Source organism: Aptenodytes patagonicus, chromosome 2 (genome assembly GCF_965638725.1).
Source record: "Aptenodytes patagonicus chromosome 2, bAptPat1.pri.cur, whole genome shotgun sequence".
NCBI lineage: Eukaryota > Metazoa > Chordata > Aves > Sphenisciformes > Spheniscidae > Aptenodytes > Aptenodytes patagonicus.
The window spans coordinates 144,323,838-144,347,234 of NC_134950.1; the positions used below are offsets into that span (position 1 = coordinate 144,323,838).

The following is a 23,397-nucleotide window of genomic DNA, read 5'->3' on the forward strand; positions in this document are numbered from 1 at the left end:
AGGTGGTATGCTTGGGCTATGTGGAAGCAGCTTGTTACAACAACTGCCTTTTACCTTAACCCAGCAGTTAATTTAGGGAGTAACACAGACAGTAGTCTCTGAAACCAGGATGCTCTCTCATTAATCTTTCCAAGCATCTTGGTATTTAGGCATATGAGGAATTTTAAGAGAACGGAAAGAAATTATGTAAAATTTACTGTATAAAGTTGATAGTTTCAAAACCTTTGTATTGGGACATCAGGCACTAATTGCGAACATCAATACACACTTCAGACAAGGTAGATTAATTCTCTATCCTGTGGAATATCTGTTCAGACAGAAACAAAAAGCAGTATTTGGAAGGAGGGGTCTTACCTGGAATTTCCAGAAAATTTCTTAATGTTCTGAATTAAGAAGAACATCAGCCCTTCCAGAAAAAAAAAAGGTCTAAAAATTCCTCAACCCCCTAAAAGTTAGAAGGCAACTTTTACCAGTTTTCACAAAAAACTAATGTTTCAGTGCACAGGCAAACCAACTTTATTCCCTTATTTCAGAAAAACATATGCCTTCAGAGGAAGAGCAATGATTACAGAAGCATCGACCAATTTGATATTTGCTCTTCTGGAACAAAACAAGTATTTTAAATCCATGCCGAAAAGCTTTTCAGTAACTTTGTTCTTCAAATAAGATTCATGATCAAAATCTGTAAAAATCAGCAGCAGAGGTAATGGAGAGGGACAGAAGCTGACCTCTGAGTGACAATTAAAAAGAAGGAATTAGGAATAGAAAACAGAACATTAAAAAAAACCACCGAACAGTGAAACGCTAGACAGTCTGTTACCTCATCATCATCTGCATCATACTGTGCATAATGCTGCTCCAGCAGCTCTCTCTGGCGGCGTTCTTGTTCTAGAGTTTGGCTAATCAGCTGCGCAACCTCACTCACTTGGCCCGGTTTTTCTCGTCCAATTACAAACCTATACAAAACATTAGTGAAAAAAGATTACTCCTATTGTTTTACCAAGGTTCTAGATTTTCCGCTGTGTCTTGTAAAGAGGATAGCCTTTTTCTCCAAAGATACGTGGCTGTGATTGTTTTAAATGTGTTCTGTGGATGACATTTGTCAGAAGGGCACTGTGTGCAAGACTAGGAGTGATCAGACCATGACAGAATTTACAGGAGGGGGGAAAAAGAAGTGACCACTAAAGCCTTCCCTCCAAATTTCAGTAAAAAAGATTCTCTGAGTTTGAACTTTACGGACACAGACCTAGAGCGGGGCAATTTTTAAAAAATGTATCACCACATCCATTCCTTTTAGAGCAATGTATTTCCCAGAAGCCTACAGAAGACCAGATGCACAGTAACAGCATAGACACACTTCTGGCAGCTCGTAGTGAAAGGAACATGCACCAGAGTAACTTCTTTCTCCATCTTGACTTAGAAGATATTTCTGAGCTTTTATATTTGCCTTCCTACTGTCTGTAACAGAGAATCTATTTCCACATTTTTAAATCTGACAGACACTATTGCCCTAATTTTAAGCCGCATTTAAATCTTTCTTTTATTTCATGAACTTCTGTTGCTAAGGAGCGTTTTTCTCCGCTGTTAGCTATTGCTGAACACTGGGAGCACATTTCTTTGGCTTAACAAAAGACAAGGGAAGTGCTTCTTTCTTGGTTGAGACTTACAAGACTGCTTCCCAATCTTGCTTTCAGCAACTGAAATTCAGAATTGGCTTGGATTGTAACACTGTTTTTCAGCACAGTGGCATAACCGTAATTAGATATTTTGCTATCTATAGTATTAATGATAAACACTCATTATACAGTACCAACACACTGTAAACTACTGAACAAAAGCACAATTTAAAGATGTCAAGCTGAAGGAATATTTTCTTAGCAGGCTAGAAAGACAATTAGGTAATTACAGGTGAAAAAAGTATTCTGCAGAGCTGAAAAGCATGATCCGGTGACACTGAGATACTGCATATGGTAAATTATTTGTTTCCACGACATTTAGCTCAAACGATGAATTTAATTTATTATTGGAATGAGAGGTAGAAACGTGCATTATATCCCATGTAAGAAAATGATTTTCATTAGTACTGCCTATCACTGTTAAAGTCATTTGGGATTTGGCATCCATGTGTAATCCAACTTCCCATGAGTGGATGACCCTGAGCCCATTTCCTATGCCAAACAATTTGTCAGACTCTATGAAGTCAGGCACTACAGAAAGGAATACAATTTGGAGATTATTTCAATATCATCAAACTATCCAAGTCAGTAATTACTTCCAAAAGGATAAGAAAGGTGAGAATGAGTGACTCCATTTGAAATAATGACACAAGGTGCTCTGAAAATAATTTGCAAGAAAGTGTCTTAGTTTAAAAACATTTATAGAAAACACAGCAGAATCTAGAACAAAATCAGGGAAATAACATCAGTATTTTAATCCTGATCAAAACAGATCAGTCTGGCACTCATAACCTACTATTGCGAAATATGACATTGGTTCGCAGTAGTGATAAAGACCTTGGGCTGAAAGAAAAAGAATGTTTCTTCATGGCCCCTATACTTCATCTGTTCTGCATACTGACTCATAGTAGGATCCTGTTTCCTCTGAATTTTAATTTTAGAGCCAAGTATTACAAAGACTAAACCAGCCATGTTTTCAGTCTCAACTGGGAGGAACAATGAACTTTTGATATTACTACATGAAGTAAAAAAGGATTCAACCCATATTTGCTACATATTTGTCTCCTCTAATGTAAAAACAAATTAAAAGAAAATACAGAAAAAAACCCTTCTATTTTAAACAAACATTTTACACAACATCATGCATGAGTGTAGTATTTATACACAGTAGAGAGAGCATCACATTTGTAAACACGAGGGAGATCACCAATGTGGTAAATTATGGAACCACACAAAGTGATGCAAATACTACACTCCCTCCTGCCCTCTGCCTGATAATTCACCTCCCTTGGAAAATAAGAGACTTGAAATACTTCATACAATCATTTTTGTACACTGAAAACCTAGAACAGACAACATGTAATGCATCTGAAGTCTGGTAACTCCTGATTATTTAGGAGTGGTTTTGACACATTAGACTGTAATGCAATAATATTTTCATACAGACAAACAAGTTTAGGTAGGACATAAAAATGTAAAAGCTTATTAATTGAATTTTTCTTCTCATGCCAAAGCCACTCACAGTTTACAGTGATGTGATTTTCAAGGCTTGAATCGTATGTCAAAATGAAGTTCCTCAATGATACCTGAAGCTGTTAAATGATACATGAATAAAAGCCTCAAAGCAATGACAAAGTTTAAAGCAAATGTTTTCCAAAATAGAAATATGCAAGGAATGTTTTATTTTCCTACAATTTATTGCCTTAAAGTGAGATATTTCCAAAGTGTCTCAAAATAAATATTTAGAAGCATTCAATCTATGATTGATGTCAGTTCTAGATAAAGAATTGTAAATTTGTAAAATGGAATACTATGTTGCCAACAACGTTTTGACAGTTTTGACAAACTAAACCAAACCTTTTGTCACGTTACATTCCATGACCTTAAGAATACCATGCTGCATATAATTATGTTTAACTTGTAACTAAGCCATAAATTATAAATTTATAATTTAAAGAGATGAATAAATATTTCTCTCTTAGAAAACTGTAAAGCAGAGGCAGTTATTAAAATGCTAAGCATGAATTAGATCTTTACGCCTAGAATGGCTTTAAATACAAGAACTATCGTTATCTGAAGTGTTTAAATACAAAAAAGAGACATAAGGTTGTGATTCACTGACCAGAAAATTAGTCACTGAACCATAATATGCACACTTCAACGAAGTGGCTAATTATGTATTTCACATCACTCTGGCTCACCAAAATTAAGCACATGCATTTCAGACTTGATTAATTAGTCTCAAGGGCCACAAGTATTATAACAAAGAACTATAAATTTGATCAGCAATAATATATTTAAGAAGCTAGTTATGTTTCTGGATATGAGACAAATGAGGGTTTTAAAGCCTTTAAACCTCATCACGATAATATTCCCCTTAATTATTAAAGCCAGCAACTGCAAAATGAAACCCAGCAAAACTGTGATCCTGTACTACAAGCCATCACTGTACTAAATCTCAGGCCATTACTGATTATTTCGGATGTCCACAAAAAAGAAAGAGAGAGGAGATAACATCACAGAGAAGCAGGGCATGAACTGCCTTGATATTCAGAGTTACACCAATCTAGCTGAATTACCAGCTGTGAAATATTCTCTTTGGTTGTGGTTAAAACAAACAGGGACAGAGCTAGGAATATAATTAATATTTGATTCTATCTTGGATTTAGGAAGATCTAAAAGAATACAGTATCTGGAGGAATTGAAAATTAAACTACAGTAATGGTGGTTAAGAAAAGCATTCTACTGAAATTGGCAGCAACTCCTACATCTCCTGCAATCCAGTCATGTTTTAATGATTTTAAAGCACACCTGATATATAACTTTCTGCATATTTCCAGCTTTTAATAAATGAGGATCTGCAGACCTGTGCTTCTTGAAATAACAAAAAATAATTTATTGGTTTTTTTACCAACCATGGGAACCAGAAACTTTATTATAAGAATTGATTAAATTAAAAAATATTTCAATTTTGAAAAGAACTTTGGTACTAGAAAAATGTGCGAAGGCACCAACTCTGATGCAAAACTGAAGTTCTGCAGCGTGGATTTTTAGTGGCATGAGTTAATGATTTCTCCTAAAATTTCTTCAGGCATTAAGTGCTCAATTAAAAATAATTTAGCATGGATTCTGTAAACTCAACAAAAATCAAGTAAGAATACAGCAGACTCATTCAAAGAAATAAAGAATAGGTTTTTTTGCAGCAACAGGATTCACAATTTTTTCTTCTAACCTTTCCTAAAATATAGTTTGGTCAATAAAAATGTACAGTAAATTTCATTGTATTTGGGGGAGTTTTACAGTCAGATTTTAAAAATGGTTTTTCTCTGAGCTTTAAAGCACAAACCTGCTTCTGCAATCATTTATCTAATTTATTTCAAGATGTCTTCAATTACCTACTCTGGCTGCTTCCATTAGGATAATAGCCATATAATTAATCCAAAGTGCTAAAAGTGGTGTGAACCCTGTAAGAAGGCAGTTTTATTTAGTTACAGCAGTGCAAGCTGGAACTTGTCAGATTTTCATGAACAAGATCGAGCTCTCTTAAAAGATGGCAGCCTCAAATACAGAGGTTGCTGACTGGACATAGGAAATTCACAACCTATGAGCTTCCATTACACTTTCTCAGATAAAATGATCTGAAACTTAAGAGTCATAAAGACTCTTTGAATCACGGAATAATTTAGGTTGGAAGGGAGCTCTGGTCCACCCCAAGCCCCCCACTTCAAAGCAGGGCGAACTTTGTCATGGCCTTGATCAGTTTTGAAGCTCTCTAGTGACGGGATGCAACCTGTTCCAATGTTCGAGAAATCTCATAGTACCTTTTTTTTTGGTGAAAATATCCAGTCAGAATTTCCCTTGCTGCAACTTCTGTTCATTGCCTGTTACCTTGTCCCTGTACAGAGAGTACAAAGAATCTGGGTTCACCCTTTCTGCCTCCTGGAAGGTAGCTGAGACAGCAGTAAGATGCCTGCCATCCCATTCTTTTCTTCGGACTGAATATGTTCTTTCAACCTCTTCCCAGGGTGTCTCCTGCACAGCTGCTTTCTAGCTCACAGTGTCGCACAGGGCTATGCTGCTCCAGATGCAGGACTCGCATTTGCCCTTGCTTCATAAGGTTTCTGCCAGCTCATTTCTCCAGCCTGTTGAGGTCCCTCTGAATAGTAGCCCTGTCTGTTAGTCTATCTAGCCTCATCTGCAAACTTGCTAACGGTGCCTTCTGTCTTATGTCTGTAAATCCACACAGCTCTCCCTTGCACCAGAGACAAGCACATGCATAGCAATCTTTAAAGCTATTAGCTGTAACCAAGAGGAACTGAGGGTGATTGGTAGAAGGAAGTAAACAAGGTTTGCTTGGAGATTAGTAATGGTAGGGACCCAAAACTAACACAAAGTGAACAACTCTGCCTGGAGACTAGCACACAAAGTAACATGAGGAAGTAACCAGCATCAGCAGATGAAAGGGGCAATGATTAAATGAAGTTATCTAAGGTCACGTAAGAAACATCTGACATGGCAACTTGTGTAATGTCTAGTGCAGGTTGCTGGCTATGTAAAGCCAGCACAGAAAAGCAAACTTTGGGGAAGAGCCTCCAAAGACCCTGGAGATAGAGCTGCCAGTAACCTAACTATTGTGCAGAAGTTCTGTAGCCTCCATCCTTGTCCCCAGACCCAGGATGAAGTAAGCTATGTGCTATACCCTGAATTCGACCACAGACAGCAGGACTCCAACTCATCAGTGATTTGAGCCAACATGGGTGTCCTTTCGCCCAGTCAGCAGTCAGGACAGATGCATGGGAACACGACTTTCTCGGTGTGGCCATGGCATGAGCTGTAGGTAACATGTAACAGTAGTATGCCAGGAATGAGATGTGTGCGCAGTGTGTGCTGTGTGACTTGCTGTTGTTGTTGTTGAAGTAGTGGTTTGGTTAGTATTATTTTTTTATTAATTTTATTTATTGTTTTTATTATTTTAATGATAAAGTATTTGAATTAAACAAGGGCTCATCTATTTCACTTGCATAACCATATTCATACTGATTGAACAACTGTCACAGCACACCATGACAAAGTCTGGCATATGGTGCATGGGCAGCAGGTACTGAAGGTGTCAAGAGCCATATATAAACCCTTGCACTCCAGTGCCATTGCTGCCCGGAGGCAAATTGTTGGGAGAATGCAAGTGTCCCTGCAACAATATCCAGGTCATTAGCCAATCTGTGGAATAACTGAGGCAAAGCAGTCATTAATTTATCTCAGACTTTTCTGTACCCTTTGCAACAAGGTCTCCTGCCACACTGAGCAGCAGGCCTGGCTCCATGGAGGAGGGGAGAGCAGCAGATGTTGCTTAAATTGACTTTTCGCAAGACTTTTGGCATGGTCTCCTCAGGTATCCTCATATCCTCAAAGATCAAGAAGGTCTCCTGGGCTCTTCTATCCTTCAGGGCAGTGGTCCCATAGAATCCTGCCAAGCAGGTCCCTGAACAAGCCAAAATTTGCTCTCCTGAAGTCCAGGGTTGTAATTCTAATGTTCATCTTCATTTCTCTCCAGTTCTTAAACTCCACCATTTCATGGTTAATGCTCCTAAAGCTGCCATCAAACTTCACTGAAGAACTGACGAGTTCCAAACTGGTCATAAACCTGTTTGTGAGTAACAGATTTAGCAGACTGCCTCCCTTAGTTGGCTCATTGAACACTTGTGTCAAGAAGTTATTTTTGACACATTCCAAAAATCTCCTGGATTACTTGCACTGAACCATGTTACCCTTCCAGTAGATGCTGGAGCAGTGTAAGTCTTCTGTAAGTCCCTAACCATAACCTCTGAACTCACTTGTCACTTGTTCCAAAGCAAGGGCTATGTCACCCTCCCTCCCAACTAGGACCTGTTGGCAAACATGCTCTTGCCCCACTTTGTCAGGTGGATCCCTTCTCTCCCCAGCATTTTTCATTCCTCCAGTAAGGTTCATAAAAAACAGTGCCTCCCCTGCAACATCAGCTGCACAATCAGGGGCTGTCCTGCATCCAATCCTACCTGACTAGCATGATCAAGAAGAATACCTCTTATGCCCTTCCATCCTAGCCCCCAGAGCCCTGTGACAGAATCATAGAATCACAGAATCATAGAACAGTTTGGGTTGGAAGGGACCTTTAAAGGTCATCTAGTCCAACGCCCCTGCCATGGGCAGGGACATCTTCAACTAGATCAGGTTGCTCAGAGCCCCGTCCAACCTGACCTGGAATGTTTCCAGGGATGGGGCATCCACCACCTCCCTGGGAAACCTGTGCCAGTGTTTCACCATCCTCAGCGTAAAACATTTCTTCCTTCTACCTAGTCTAAATCTACCCCCCTTTAGTTTAAGACCATTACCCCTTGTCCTATCGCAACAGGCCCTGCTAAAAAGTTTGTCCCCATCTTTCTTATAAGCCCCCTTTAAGTATTGAAAGGCTGCAATAAGGTCTCCCCGGAGCCTTCTCTTCTCCAGGCTGAACAACCCCAACTCTCTCAGCCTTTCTTCATAGGAGAGGTGTTCCATCCCCCTGATCATTTTTGTGGCCCTCTCTGGACCCGCTCCAACAGGTCCATGTCTTTCCTGTGCTGAGGGCTCCAGAGCTGGACGCAGTACTCCAGGTAGGGTCTCACCAGAGTGGAGTAGAGGAGCAATTAAAATTTATAGGCTCCCCTTGATGGGGCGGCCTGTAGTAGACACCAGCCATAAGGTTCCCTTTGTTGCCTCGGTCTCTAATTCTCACCCATGAGCTTTCAACTGGCTCATGACTATTCTTCAGAGACATACTCAAGGTTTTCCTCAGCAGTATCAATGGTGCTGGTGGACGAGCAGCAAAGTAATAGCTTAAGCACCAGAAGAGCCTCGGCAGTCTCTCCACAGCATCTTGAATACAAGCTCCTGATAAGCTATGCTACTATCAACACTAAATGGATATCGAGTCAGATGATTAGGAAGTCATATAAAAAACCCACACACCAATATTAATGCACTTAGATTAATAATTCCCACAGAAATCAATTCTAGTATAGGAACTCACTGACACATTAGCTTTATTCAAGAGTACTTCAAAATTAGCCAAGGGATTCAATGTTTTGGCACCTCTCCAGGTTCTGGTCCTTACATTGCTCTGCTCTTCTAAGAGCGCAGGTAGAGAATCTCTTCCATCTCTTCCAGACAGCCTGACAGTATCCCCACACAATGCTTGCATAAAAGGTTTCCTTGAATACACAATGATCATTTAATTAGCATTCTCTATAGCACCACACAATTCTTATGGGAATGGCCAGCTCAAAGAAACACATTTGTAAAGCTATGCTTTAACATACCTGAATGCAAGTGAAGCACATAAGTCAGCTCTGTTCAAAATGTACAAATGCTACCTGGGAATGCTTCTAAAACCTGACTGCATTTTGAGGTGAGATCTGCCTTCCTTCACCCTTACCGTTGGTTGCATCCATGGGAAGGAAATCCAGGAAGAAAATACAGATGGGTCACAAGTAAGCTGCTGAGTTCAGACCATGTCCTTAATCTGGATGATTAGGTGATCCAGACTCTAGGCAAGCTGGACCACCCTCATAGCACAGTCCAGGGGTAGCTAAATGCTCCTACAGCACCACCCCTGTGGCTTGGCAAGTCATCCTGCAAGGCTGAATGGTGAGTATTTCTGCCCAGCTGTCACAATGTTGTATAACATTAATCAAGGTGCACCAAAACTGGGTGGGAGCTTCCACAACATAGTATTTTGGACTTTGAAAGAGTAAAAAAATTAGCTAAATAAACATTTATGATGATATTTCGGTTGCAGGGGTAAGAGTTTAAGTTTAGATCCAACCAACTTCAGGATGAAGTGATTCAAAACCTGTCAAGTTGTTCCTTTTTCCAGGTAAGGAAAAGAAAAGCCACTCCTAATGAAATCCTGCCCCGCTGAATCTTACTAATTCATGTTACACTTAATTTTGAAAACAATGCTCTAGACATCTAGCAAAATGGTTTATAATTCAGCTAAAATCTTTTAAATGAAGATTTCTCTATATATTTCATACTCAAACATATAATTTCCTGTCCAAATGTGCAAATATTTTGAGAAATAACTTGCCATAAAATTCAAATTAGTAGGATCTCAGGACATAGGGCCTATGTTTATGCCAGTAAATTAAACAGTGCCAGGGAATGCTCCCAAGCACTAGTAATTGATCATCTATACTATTAAATTACTGAAACAGTCTCTAGAACGGTTTGGCCCAAGTTGACTAATATTCTACCAAATAATACTCAGACACAGTCCAGGAGTTAGCAAAAGCTAGGAGTTAGCTTGGATGTTTCCAATGGACAGTTTGGATATGGCCACCCTGCTCTGAAAGGTAAGAAAGTTTATGAGCACTGACCACTCTGGTGCCAGCTGGCCTCAGCGCTGAAGAACAGTCCGAGGCACAGTTCATCTACTACAACAGGCACAGCCAAGGAATATAAACCAGCAAAGCAGTGATGAATGCAGTCTTACCTCACCGGTGCTAAGGGGTCACAGTACTCGTGAGTAATTTTTCACATTGTTCAGCATGCTACTCCTGGTAGTCTTATAGAACAATTACCAGCGCTTGTAGGAGTTCTTTGCAGAGACCAGCAAGAAAACAGCTCATATTACGGAATCTTTAGTATAACCAGAGTGGAATAAATAGGAGAAATGTACACTATTTTGGCACAAGGCACCAAGAATTTAGTTTCTGCTGGGTCCATGATTCAGGTTTATTAAAGAAGCAGAAAGTGCACCAGGCACACGTGGCTTCTTAAGCAGCCCTTCATGAAGTCCCAGCTCAGCAATCAGCATCGCAGAGCAAAGGGCTTTTCTTTCCTCTTCTTTTTCTCTCCTCGGCTCCAGCACTTGGATTCAAGGAAAAAGAAACAGACAAGGAAAGGAAGAACAAAACCATCACCCCCAGCCAGAAAAAAGATGACATAATCCAGCTCTCTGAATCAGACATGGAGTATGGTATCTTTTGCTTTTAGGTCCTGTCTCATTACCCAGGACTGGGAAGCAGAACTGCCTCTTCCACAACATGGATCTGCAGTATGGAGAATGCCTGCAAATGTTTAAAGGACACAGCTGTTTCATAGGATAAGAGCACAGGTAGGGAAACTAATAAGGAGCAGGAGAAAATCTGCACAGACATGCGCACTGGAAGAAGAGAAGATGATTATCTAGGGGAAGGAGTCACAAAAATAAAGCGATGCTGTTCACTGTTACTGTGAGCAAACAGCATTCCCGCCGGGGTATACTGCTGCTGGCTAGATCCTGCGGTTGACTTCATCTGTCCTCTATACTGTCTCAGTGCTTGCAAAGACACGACTGTATAAATTACCTTTCCAGATGTTGTGATGTTAAACAAAACAGCAGGCATGCAAATACTGTTTTCTGAGACAGTATATTTTCCAGAAAAAAATCAGCTCAAGATGGGGTGAGGAATTAGCTGAAGAAGGAAAAAATGACATATCAAGTTGGTGTTAATTAAGAAGCAAATATTTTCACTTTTCACCCTTTAACTGCTCCTTGTATAAGAGCTATGTAAAAGAAAAGTAAAAACTTCATTTTTGTCTGAAAGATTGCATCTGCAGAACAGTAAGAGAAAAAGAAACTAGGCTGTGAACTGGGAGTGGGAGTTGAGACAAAACTCTGCTTTGAATTAAAACAGTTCAGATAAGAAAAAACAAAAAATGGTAACAAATGATTCTTTATTAGAACAAAGAATAGTTAATAGTGGAAAGCCCCAGGGTTTGATAGTTACACTGCTATTGTTAGAACCTACTCTTCAATGATCTAGAAGATTAATTAAACACAGCAAAATTTGCTAACTAATTATTTAAATTCTTTATTAAGATGGGAAGACTTTGACGCATTTCAGCAGAATTTAATTAAACAAAAACTGGCAAACTCATTGGTAGGTTAGAATGAATACAATTAATTACTTTCAAGGTGGTGCAAATCATGAGAAACCGGACAGGTTTGTGCACAGGTTCTGTGTGGTTCCCTGAAAACTCAAGAACTGACTCAGAAAGCACCATAAGAGCATCCAATCAGTGCCTAGCAACAGTTTGGAAAGCTGAGAAAATGCTTAGTCACATTCATACGACAGGATACGGAAGGAGGACACAGAATTTAAAATTCGCCTCTCCAGTAAAACACTGAATTTGGTTAAATTCCTTAAAAGAAACCTTTCAGAGGAAAGCAATAATGATAAAAGCATGCAAGCAGCATACGAAGGACTGGGATTTTCCGATGACTCTTTCTCATGCAAGACCCTTTCTACTTATCAATGCAGTAAGTCTTCCCAGGACCATGTCCTCCTTTCCTGAGACCCTGCCTTTCCCAGAGCTGCATGGGCATGAATCTTTGTATCCAGTGAGGCAGAGAAGTGCAGTCCTCACTGAAAGCTCCCACATTTGTCCTAGGAGGGACAGAGACTAGGTAAGTATGATAAAAGGACAAAGTTTTCTCTGTAAAAGAACTAGATTTTTCTCTCTTGTGGGTGTGTTCAAGAAAAAATAAAATTCCCTGGAGGCATACAACTCTCAGAGTGAGCTTTCTCTGGTGAAGACATTAGGGTCCCCTGGCACCCTTTCATTATGATGAAGAACAGGGGGAAAGAGTGGGGTCACAGAGGCTCAACATCACCCAAGCAACTTCAAAGAACTTCAGGTCTGCTACTCAGCACCACAGTCCATGAGGAGACTGCAAGCAAAATAACATAGGAGAAGCTCCATGACAGCATAGGATTCCCACTGTCAAGCTGCCTTCTTATCCTATCTTTTATGATTGTAGGCACCACTCACCAACTTCAAGTTGATGGATTACATCCTAAATGGGGTCAGAAGCAGCATAGAACAATTAGTGATATTAGTCTGGCACTGCCCTCTGACTGATCCATTAATCTTAGAGCAGGGGCGACACTCAACAATATTGAAAAACAATACACATTTCAAAGGAAAATCCCTCCTGTATATAATCAAATTCTGAAATCCACTAATAGGAGATATTAGTAAACTAAATAGTTAAGCAAAATTATAAAGAAGACTTGATATTTACATCAATTGAAATAGCATTCATAGTTGTATTTGCTGGATTAGAGTCACGAGGGCACTAATTCTCATCCTTAAAAAGAGAAGCTGATTGCCAGCTGGGATTATGAAAGAATTCCCTCTCTTTCCTTTGTCTCATAGGCTACCAGAGTACATATGGTGGGTACCGATTATCTTCCTATAAAACATTATAAGAAAGAATAATTGAATTTATTATCATTGGAGAAGCCAAATTGGTTGGGTCAATGATCTTCCATTATGGTATGACAACTCTTCTGAATAGCCCAATACTTCAAACAATGGATAAAACAAACAGATGCTTATATTTGCTCTTCTTTCCCCCCCTCACCCTCACCTAGAACAGTTCAAAAGGTAAAAGCCATGTCTTCATTTTCACGGATTCTTTACTGTGTCAGCTACAGACAGTCTGGATACATTTTTCTGGCAGAAACATTGCAAAAATCTATTCTAGGTCAATGACTTCCACTGTCAGGATCATTCAAAGTGTTCAGAAGGCTCAAAGGAGAAAAACAAATCACTAAGTATTGGTATTATGCAAGCTCCCTGAAGAGGTATTGACTGCATTTATTGCAAAGAACTGAGAAGCAGCTTTAATGTCATTCTGTTCACCAATGTCCTTTCTTTGCAACTGATCTCACATAATAAACCCTGCTACAACAACTAGCATGCACTTTGACTAGCCTAAGGACAAAAGGATTGTGTATATGTAATGCTGTGGGTTATAAACGTGAAGTAATGCCAGTGAAACACACACAAACCTCTGTGTGTACAGGACACCAGGCAGAAGAAAGGTAAACACAGTTTATGCTATGATCACAAAGATAACTATGCTTATTAAAGCAGTTCTATAAAATCCATTAAGCTAACGCTATTAAACAGCAGACATGCGAGTAAGTATGTATGTGATTTCTCCTGTGAAAGAAGGATTCACGTGAAAGGATTCAAGTTGCCTTGCCTTGAATTAGGCGGGGTGTGCGATTCTACAGTGCCTACACACTTGTAGTTCAGCTGGGACACCCATTGCAGGAACGGCAGAAGGTATTTCTACAGCAACAACCTTTTCCACTGCTCCTGCCTCCCGCAGTGACACGGATCATTAATGGCAGCTGCCGCGGGAATGGTGCACTCAAAGGTCAGTAGCACCGCTCCCTGCACTGCCAACAGGCAGGAGCTGACGGCTGGGTGCAAGTGAGGGATTTTGCCCCAGAAGATCCTCTTATGTTGTCCCTAAGGTTCTGGAGCAGTTCATGCACAGAGGTGAGCACTGTCTGCCAAAGAAGGTGGAGACGAGGGATTTCTCCATCCCAGCTCTAACACAGGTGTAAGTGGGAAAGAGGATCTGTAAGAAAACAATTGTTCTCTCCACAAAACAAGCAGCAGGCAGAGCTCTTTTGTCATACAGCGAAAGAAAAACAGTCAGCAAGATAAAAATACGTCAGTCTCTTTCTTACCTACATTCATCAATATTAGCTCTCGCTTACCTTACAAGCAAATGTTTAAACCTACAGTGAAGCCAAGAAGTCAAGCATCCTGAAATCTCTGTCTCCAAAAAACAGCTTTCTGGAACCATTTCTGATTTTGAGTAGCTAAAACCAATACAGTTCATCAGTGCCAGTGGAGCATCAGACAACTCAACAGTCCAAGACCTGACCAGAAGCCAGGCAGGAGCCTGCGCCACACAACGCTTAGCCACCTCGTCAAGTCTCGCTCCCAGCCTACCCCAAACCAGGAAAAAAATCATGCATTTCTCAGCTGGCCTGTGTAAAGCGGAAGCGTAGTCTTTTAAGTCTTTTTCCCATGAAGTTTTAAATGAAACAAAAATAGGGGGAGTTGCACCAAATTCTACCCATTCCTTTCCTCTAATTAGACATCTACATTAGTACTGCTAATCACATAGTATGCCAGTGTGCATATAGATTCTTATGTATCTGTTTTAGTTAATAATATTTTAATATGACTTTATAATTCATATTATAATGTATTTTAAATTTTCTTTTTAATTTATTATTATTTCCTTAGGGGTTTTATCTAGTTGTGACACTAAAGCACTGGGTCATTCTTCCCGTGAAAGCTCAATATCTTAAGCTTACTCACAAGGAAAAATGTAGAAGCTCACACATCTCTCCTTGATAAATGAGACCTGTCAGAAGCCAATGATCCCAGTGCACAGGATACATAGTACAGCTGACTATGTGAGCTCAACAACAATGAAGAAATACTTTTTACAGTCCACTATTTTGTGACAAAAGGGTCTAGACTGCAAACAGTCTGACTGTAATTTACTTCCCGAGTGAAGATTCTGGGAGCATTCTGTGTGAAAATCGTTTTATGTTTCTTCCTTCCTCCAAATCCATTATTTTTCCATGGAAGCAAGTATTCTATTCTGTAACTTATGCAATTACACAAACTAAGCCGATTCCAAATGTATATAATACATGTTTTATGTGAGTGCTTTCTTTTTTCCTTTTTTTTTTTTGAGCTAAAACATCAAACACAAAATATACATAGCATTTGTTTTGTGTACCAAAACACAGGAAGACATTATTCTCTGTCATAAGGATTTTGTTTGAAGGTCCCAACTCTGCAGAAAACCTAATAAAGTATATACTCATTTTTATAGTTAACTCAGTAAGAACACTCACAGCATGTGTGAGTCTTTGCAGAAATAGCACTGATGTAACTAAAACTGTAAATGTTACATAAAAATATATTCACCTGTAATTACACTACAATTTCTAATAACTTTTTTCCTAAATAACCTCTTTCAAATAAAACCTTGATCAACCACCCCCAAGATTCTTTGCAGAATCCACATCCCAACATTATGTCTTAATGTCGTGCGGGAACAGCTATATAATTATAGTGGAAATGCGCATGCCAGCATATAGCACCACCATCTCAGGGGGACTGCATATATTACCACCAGTAGTTTAGTCATGGTTCAAAAGAAGTCAGCCCTGAACTCATTAATTAAAGAATTCAGCTGTATTCCCTAGAGAGGATTTTGAGAGAGAACCAAAGGGTGACTACAGAATGGCTGCTGCTTTGCAATATGCCAAAGATATTTTTGGATTTATTTTGTAGAGTTAAAACTTCACTGAAATTAATTAGCTATTAAACAGAAAAGTTATGTGACTGCATAGGTTTTTAAATGGCAAAACAGTTCATTTCTAGGGAAACACTGTTCTTAATAATTTACAAACATTTTACAGCCTTGTATTTCCATTAGTTCAGAATTTTACTTGCAGTGTATGTTACATTTTCTAGCCTGTTCATTATTTTATAGATTTTTACAGGGATGCCTTTCAATGAACCACAGCATAGGAACAGAGAGAAACACAGAGATGATGCAGGGACTCAGGCAGCTCAATGAATTAATACTGGGATGTTCCTCTCCTCAATTTGGTAGCTGTTAACACTACTGCATCCAGTACTCTCTTCTCCTCTGTGCTGAGGTGGCATCTGTGAGCACCAGGGTGCTCACTACCTTACTCCTCCAACCCTGGGGCAGTAACGTGGCCAGTCTCCCCAGTGGAAGAGCAGGGAGGAGATCAGTGGCAGCACAGTTTCCAGCTGACCAACACCCATGACCTTCGTCATTCTAGCTAATACAAACTGTTTGAGGTCCATGGAGATCTAGACCAGTGAAGAGCCGTCTTCTATGTGCAATTTCAGCTTGTTTCATTGGTCATATTTCAAAAATCTAAGCCAAAACAAAAATCCGTAATACCACAGCTCATCCCTGTCTTGCAATAAAAGTAGAGAAGGCACAAAGAGGCCAAAGAGCTCTGATTCCACCTGGGCATACTGACACTCCTGTGAAAGAAGCCAGGTAATCTTATGTATTCAATCACAATTCTTTTTCTTCTAAAATACTCACCTGACTTTCCCTTTGGTGTTTCTAAGAACAGTTGCAGCAAAATTTTGCGTAACACCAACCAGACTGATGCCATCAACTTCCACAATTTGGTCATTCACTTGGATCCTTTCAGGGGAAAACCACAAACATATAAACAATTGTGTGAATTCTTGGTGAATTTTCAGCAAAAGTTAGAATACAGAGATCTTTTTAGTTTGATTTTAAACAAAGACTTTAAACAAATACTCAGTCACAAAATGATTGAGGTAAATATGAAAAATGCATCATTCCTTGCACACAGACATCTCATAAATCCAGCTTCAAAGTTACCATTACAATTAATAGCATCAATCATCCAGTCACTTTCCTTGTATATAAATACAGCAACACAAACTCTTGAAATTGTCATATGACTTAAATTAAGTAAGATACTTGAACAGTTCTTACATCATTCTTTCCTAAGCCAGCCTTGAAAAACAGCATAAGACATAGCTCTGGTATTTCACGCTAATGGAAAAAAAATGCAGTATTTAACTAAAACAACCTGCTCATCTGTGGAAAAAAGAGCTTGTGCATCAGACTTAATTGTGACCTACTCTCTTAAAATATTTCATCTAACTTGCTCCAAAAAGATGAATTCCCAGTGTAAGTGTGATCTTGCTGCACGCAATAATAAGACCTTGGACTGTTTTAATGAGGACTCTCTCTGAAACCAAACACCTATTTACAGTCGATACACTGTTTGATGCAGGAAAAGTTAGGTGGAATAAAAAACATGCTGCTTTTATCTGAAGCAAGCACTGTTATGAAATCTCTAGAGCAGGCATTGGACTCATCTGGATTACAAATGCTTGGAAGCAGGAGTTCTATACTAAAATGTCCTCTAGAAATGCACGAAGTCCTATAGTTTCAGAAATTAAAAAAAACAACCCATGTTCAGAACTAGTGAAAGGGAGCAATTTTCAAGTACTTACATGGATGCTACTGATCCAAATGATAGAGTTTACAAAGGAACCAAGGAACAGCTATGAAAAAATCCCATTTAAATTATATGAAAATACCTAAATTAAGCTATTTAATATCTTGGGATATCTTAGTGATAAGACTTCTTTTCAAAGAACAACAGAGGCTTCAAAAGAGGGGTGAAGCATTTTGACTTGGACCGCTAATTCCTCTGTCAAGTCTAAGGCAATGCTTTGCAGTTTACAGGTGTTCAAGCAGTATCTTCAGTTCTTTGGACTCCACTGATGAGTAAGAAATACATAATTTATTCTTTGGCAGCCTCACACCACAGAATGTCACTGTGTTCTGGGCAGGATCTCCCTTCTGTATATAAGAAACCTTGAAAAAATTATCTTCACGACAGCCTATAAACTCCTATCTTGAAAATCATATCAGGCATTTTAATCTCAGAATTTTATTTCAATTTTCACTGAAGCATTTAATAAATACACCAATCACATTAATATTTATTGTATTTTCATACTGTAAAAATTATTTATTTATTTTACTTTAGTAAACATGAGGTGCAGTCAGATGGCTGCAGGAGTTCCAAGAAAAGAAGTTTAAGAAGTTGGTGCCCACTGAGTGGGAAGCTGTCACCCTCTTGGCTGAAAACTAAATGGTGGAAGAACAGATTCCTTTCCGATGGTAGTTTAGCTACAACACTTTACATACTTCACTATGCACTGGACTAGCAGTGTTCATACAGATACGTAGTTATAGTATTCCAGGTGATGAAACGTCACATTAGAGAACTGTTCCCTGCAACTTCGTAAGTGGCTCTATCTTGACCTACTGCAATTCAGTCTGATTCCATTTGTCCTTCAGGCATATTTTGTATCTCCTTCTTTCTTGTTTGTAGAGCTCCTAAATTCATTTCCAATTCTTATTTTTATGGCCATTGTTCTCCAAACCTCCTCTCTTTCTATACATACATATATTTTAATTATATATAAACATACATACATATCAAACAACATACAATTAAGATAATTGTTATTCAAATTATATAATTACATGTAATTAAAAAAGAAGTTTCCTGTCTGTTGCCGTGTACATTCTATACTGCCCAGTATACTCTCACAGCCATATTCTCCTGGCCGCCTTCCTCTTCCTCGGGCATCCCCTCTCCAGCCCCACTCCCACCACAGCTCTGTACCTGTAGCCTAGCCCTAATTCCCCAGACAAGCCACCCCAGTCACCATCTACACCAAAATATTCTCACAGCCATGTTCTCTGGGCAGCCTTCCCTTTAGAGACCCCTCCATTAGGAGCTCTAGGCTCCCTCTGGCTCTCAAATCTAATTTCAAACATGAACAAAAAATTAGGCTCAGGTTGGCAAAGCCTGAATTATAGAGGTTTAACCACTTTTATCATTAATGAAATTGGTAATTCTTCTGATAATTATTTTCTAATGGTCATGACAAATTTTTGCCTATGTGAAGCAGCACTTCAATGAAGTAGCAACTACAGAAGTGAACTAACTCAAGTTGAACAAATTACTTGCATAATCACTGCTCTGTATGATGAACTGAAAAATTTAAGCTGTGCAGAGACAACGCTTAGAGTTTCAAGAACTGTGTAATGTTTCAAAACTGTTCTCAATGTTATCAAAATACTTTAAAATGCAAATGACTCATCACCACAATAATTTGAAAGAAGCAGCTATGAATTCATCCAGGAAAAGATTTTATTTTTCATATTCAGTCTAACGATTGATTTCATATTTTCATATTAATCTCTCTTATTACTTACCAACATGCTTGCCTTTGGATTAATCTCGAAGCACCCTCCTTGGTTAAATACTGCCTTTGATATGACAACTTTGATACACCTTTTGATATGACAACTGAACACTACCTGTTTGTTTGCATCAACATGAATCAAGCCAGCGGTGCTCAATCACTGAGAAACGGCTTTATACAGATTTTGGGTTTCCATGGGTGGCAAGTACTTTATATCATGATTCAATGGGTCTTTCAATAAAAGATGGGAGTTATCCTACAGATATTGTAATGTTTTAAATTGTAGCTTCAGAAGAGCCTGCTTGAAGATTGCTATGCGGTTATTCAGAATATCTGATGCAACTGCTGAAATATAGTTTTACTTTCTGTTAGGAGACTTTGTTTTGCTATCAGTGTTAATGATTAACTAGGCTTTTCCCAAAGATGAAGTTAACAGGACCCTTTACAGTTGATGCACTTTATTACAGAACTGGCTGCTCCTGACTGAGAGGATTATATATCCCTTTCCCAAGTGAATGATCAGTGAGGCTCTCAAAGAGAAAATCAGAGGGCTATTTCTCAGCTGACTGAACATTCAGCCAGTTGAAAACCAACGCAAATATTAGAATGGTCAGAGAAAGATATTATTTTTTCTCAGCTGACAAGCTCCTTTCAGATGCCATCTAGGGAAGTGAAAGAAGAGACTTGTGACTGAACATTAACTTCTGTAGCCCACTCAAACACGTAAATAATGAGAGGAACAGAAAATACAGATAATCATAGAGCAGTAGTGAGCGACTGATTTTCAACCAGAGAATTTCACACAGAATGCCAGTCGTGAGCTTAATGCCTTCTGGCTGAGCTCAAGCATACCCTTCAGAAAAACGTTCACTTAAATTTAAAGTAATGGATGAAGTCATGACATCTTGAGGTGTCAGCTTCTTCACTTCCCTTCATAATATTTAAGCCTATGATAAATCAGTACTTGGCCTTCAACCTGTATCTTATCGCCAAGATCTGTAAAGATACCTGCAAGCCCAATCTGGAAGAAGGTATACTTCAGTAGTTTCAGAGCAGTGTTATTAAACTTTCCAACCCCCTGCCATGTAGAGCCTTCTGATTTAATTTGTGTGAGGTTTCCACAGCAGAACAACCTTCTGCCTGGCTGAAAAGTTGTAAGTGTTCCTCAATAAGGAACATGTTACTGCAGTACATTTTTAAGAAGACAGTATCAACTTTTTAGAGTTTATTCTTACTCTATTTACCTGTGTTAGTGTTTGCTATTATTTATAATTAATATAACAAATCACTAATGGTTAAAAATAGAAGTAGTAAAATGCATATAAGTAGACTTAGTTGCTAATGTATCAGGTAAGTAATATTTTATTTGCATGCAAATTTACAAAGGGTATGCACTGGCACAAAACAAGAAATTATATGGGTTGGAAGATGTTTAAGAATACTTTTCATTATTAAATGATTACATAATAAAGTGTTTTTCTAACTTTTAATGAGAAACATTAGTCTGATTGTGGCAGGTATTGTGTAATACACAGATAACTCTGTCCTGTATGATAGGAAATACTGTATGTTCAAAAGGAATTCTTTAACCTGCACATACCAAGTAAGCAATTCTAGAAGCAACCGGGTTTTATATGAGCATCGTAAAAGACTACAAACACCAATTCATTTCTTTAGTGGGCAAGATTTATGGTACAGCTTCCCATTCCAATTGATTAACGTACTTTCAGTGCTGTAGGGGTGAAAACTGAACTCTGGAGCAGAAGACTATGCATAGTAAGGAATACAAAGTAACAGCCTGTGTTAGTAAACTTGAAAGGAGGTGTTTTTAGTAAGAGTTTAAGCATTCAGATACACTAATTATTTTCCTGATCAAACGTTGAGTAGAACTCTTTTTCTTAAGTACTGATTGTTTAAAGCTGGTTTGAAGCCAAAAGAACACATGGGAGCTCAACACCTTTAAAATCTAAACTACCTTCAAAAGTGATACGCAATTTGGAATCTCCAGCTTTACTCACGCTAAAGCACCTGGGTTTTCAGGTAGTCACAAACACACATCTTTGGCAAATCTGTTCTCCTTAAACAGTTTAAACTCAGTACACCGAACTGCTGTCTTCTCATAACCACATCAGGTATTTGGACCTTACCAAGGAAATCTCCGAATTTTACAGCTTTATCATGACATACATTAAGCAAACAACTCTTTTCTATGAAAATCATAATTCATAGTAACTACTGCTGGGAAAATTTCCAAATACTGAGTCTAGTTTACCTGCCATCTCTTTCTGCTGCCCCACCTTCTGTTACTGTTTTGACAAATATTCCCAGTTTTTCAAGGCCTGCATCTGCTCCGACTCCCATTCCAATAATGCTTATGCCAAGTCCATCTTCATCTGTGAAAAAGGAAAGCGAAAGCAGAAACTTCTCACATTTGATTTACATAGTTTTTTGGTAGATAAACATTTCTGCTTTGGTTCCTCTTGGTTTTCCATGTCAGTAACATTAATATCCTTTCACTTCCTTTTAAAAACTTTATTTTCTACCATTTTAATTACACACAAAAAATATAACCTTCACCATTATGAGATATCACCTTCACCCTTATGAGGAGCTCAGAACAACAATCAAGATTTTTACTCTTCCAGTGGAGAATGAGAACATCGCATTGAACACTGTGTAAAATCATATGTTAATGGAGTGACAGAAAACAATTCCCTTAGGGAAATAAAGAACTGCATGTCTCTGAACTGCTTCTTTAATTCCTTATCAAACAATTCTTGAAATCCAAAAAGTCAAGGTGACTACAACAGATTTATGGAAATTCAAGATAGGGTCTGTAGGCATGTTGTACACGTGTAGATCAGTGTCACAGGAACTGGAAATGGCACACAGACTCCATACCTTTTTCTAGTTCAACTGGGAAGAGCTCCAGCTTTTCCACACGCTTCTCAAGTTCATATTCAGCTGATGCAGCCACTGGGTCAACTTCATCATTTCTCCTGTCATAGTCTTCATTGGAATATGTATTGAAAACCTGTGGAAACAGACCAAAAATCACTCAACTACCTACTCCAAAAAGACTCCCAACTTATGAAAATAGCTACTGCTTTTGTCCTGTGATGTTGTAGAGTTTGAAAAGGCTTCTAAAACACAAATTTATCCTCTTCATTCAAACTTCAGGTTTTTAAATTTGTACTTTTTCACTCAATTAAAGCACAAGTATGGTTGCAAAAGTCATTTGAGTATAAATGATTTATTTTTGTTGTTTGTGATTATAAATGCAGAAGGTGATCTTGAATGACTACGTTGGCCTATACATGCCAATCTTTAAAATACTTAATTCAACTTATTAAGAATGCACTATTAGTAAAGATTCATAGACAGGAAAAAGCAAAATACATTGAAATGACGATCTGCATACAATCTCTGTTTCAGCCTTTTCTCCTAATGAAGTTCCAGTTCACATTCATCTAACCAAAGCTAGACCTTAAGATTACTAATCTACTTTTACGCCGCCTATGGATACCATTAGAGATTATGCTCCATGTTATGTATTAACTTTTTAGGAGAGCAATATACACAGCCATGGATATTTTTTAAACTAACCAGGTTTACAAATTTATTTCAGCTCTAAAGCAGTAATTTAACATTGACTGCATTAACCTGATTATATTACTTACGCTACTTTCTATCATAATTTCAACATGAACATGGCCTTCTATCAGAGATTATTCAGACCTTCAGGAACTTCAAACAGTCAGGAAAAGCATATTTTCATATTTTAGAGGTCAGAGTTTGCCAGCCTAATTCACTTAACTGTCCACACTTGGCAGTAATGAAAGAATACACATTATTAGTGGTAATAATTTTACTGAACTTGTGTCCCATGCATGTATCATGTTCATTACTTCAAATAAAGGAAAACAATTTCCCATACCTCCTCTTCCTCTTTTACAGACACCCTACAGAAGATACAATTATGTAGCGATGTTTTTCTATATCACTTTCTCTTTCA

The 23,397-nt window shown here is 38.5% G+C and overlaps 1 protein-coding gene across 5 annotated transcripts in view; it reads right to left on the bottom strand.

The window, feature by feature from the left end:
* The window catches only part of PPP1R9A (protein phosphatase 1 regulatory subunit 9A), a 157,455-nt gene that overhangs the window by 50,990 nt on the left and 83,068 nt on the right, over window positions 1-23,397 (bottom strand). For all 5 annotated transcript variants that reach the window (XM_076331480.1, XM_076331481.1, XM_076331479.1 and 2 more), the window contains exons 3-6: window positions 22,284-22,416; window positions 21,655-21,775; window positions 16,657-16,761; window positions 821-956 (exon numbers count right to left, since the gene is read on the bottom strand). In XM_076331480.1, the coding sequence (XP_076187595.1) occupies window positions 821-956; window positions 16,657-16,761; window positions 21,655-21,775; window positions 22,284-22,416 (495 nt within the window). The remainder of the gene's footprint in view (window positions 1-820; window positions 957-16,656; window positions 16,762-21,654; window positions 21,776-22,283; window positions 22,417-23,397) is intronic.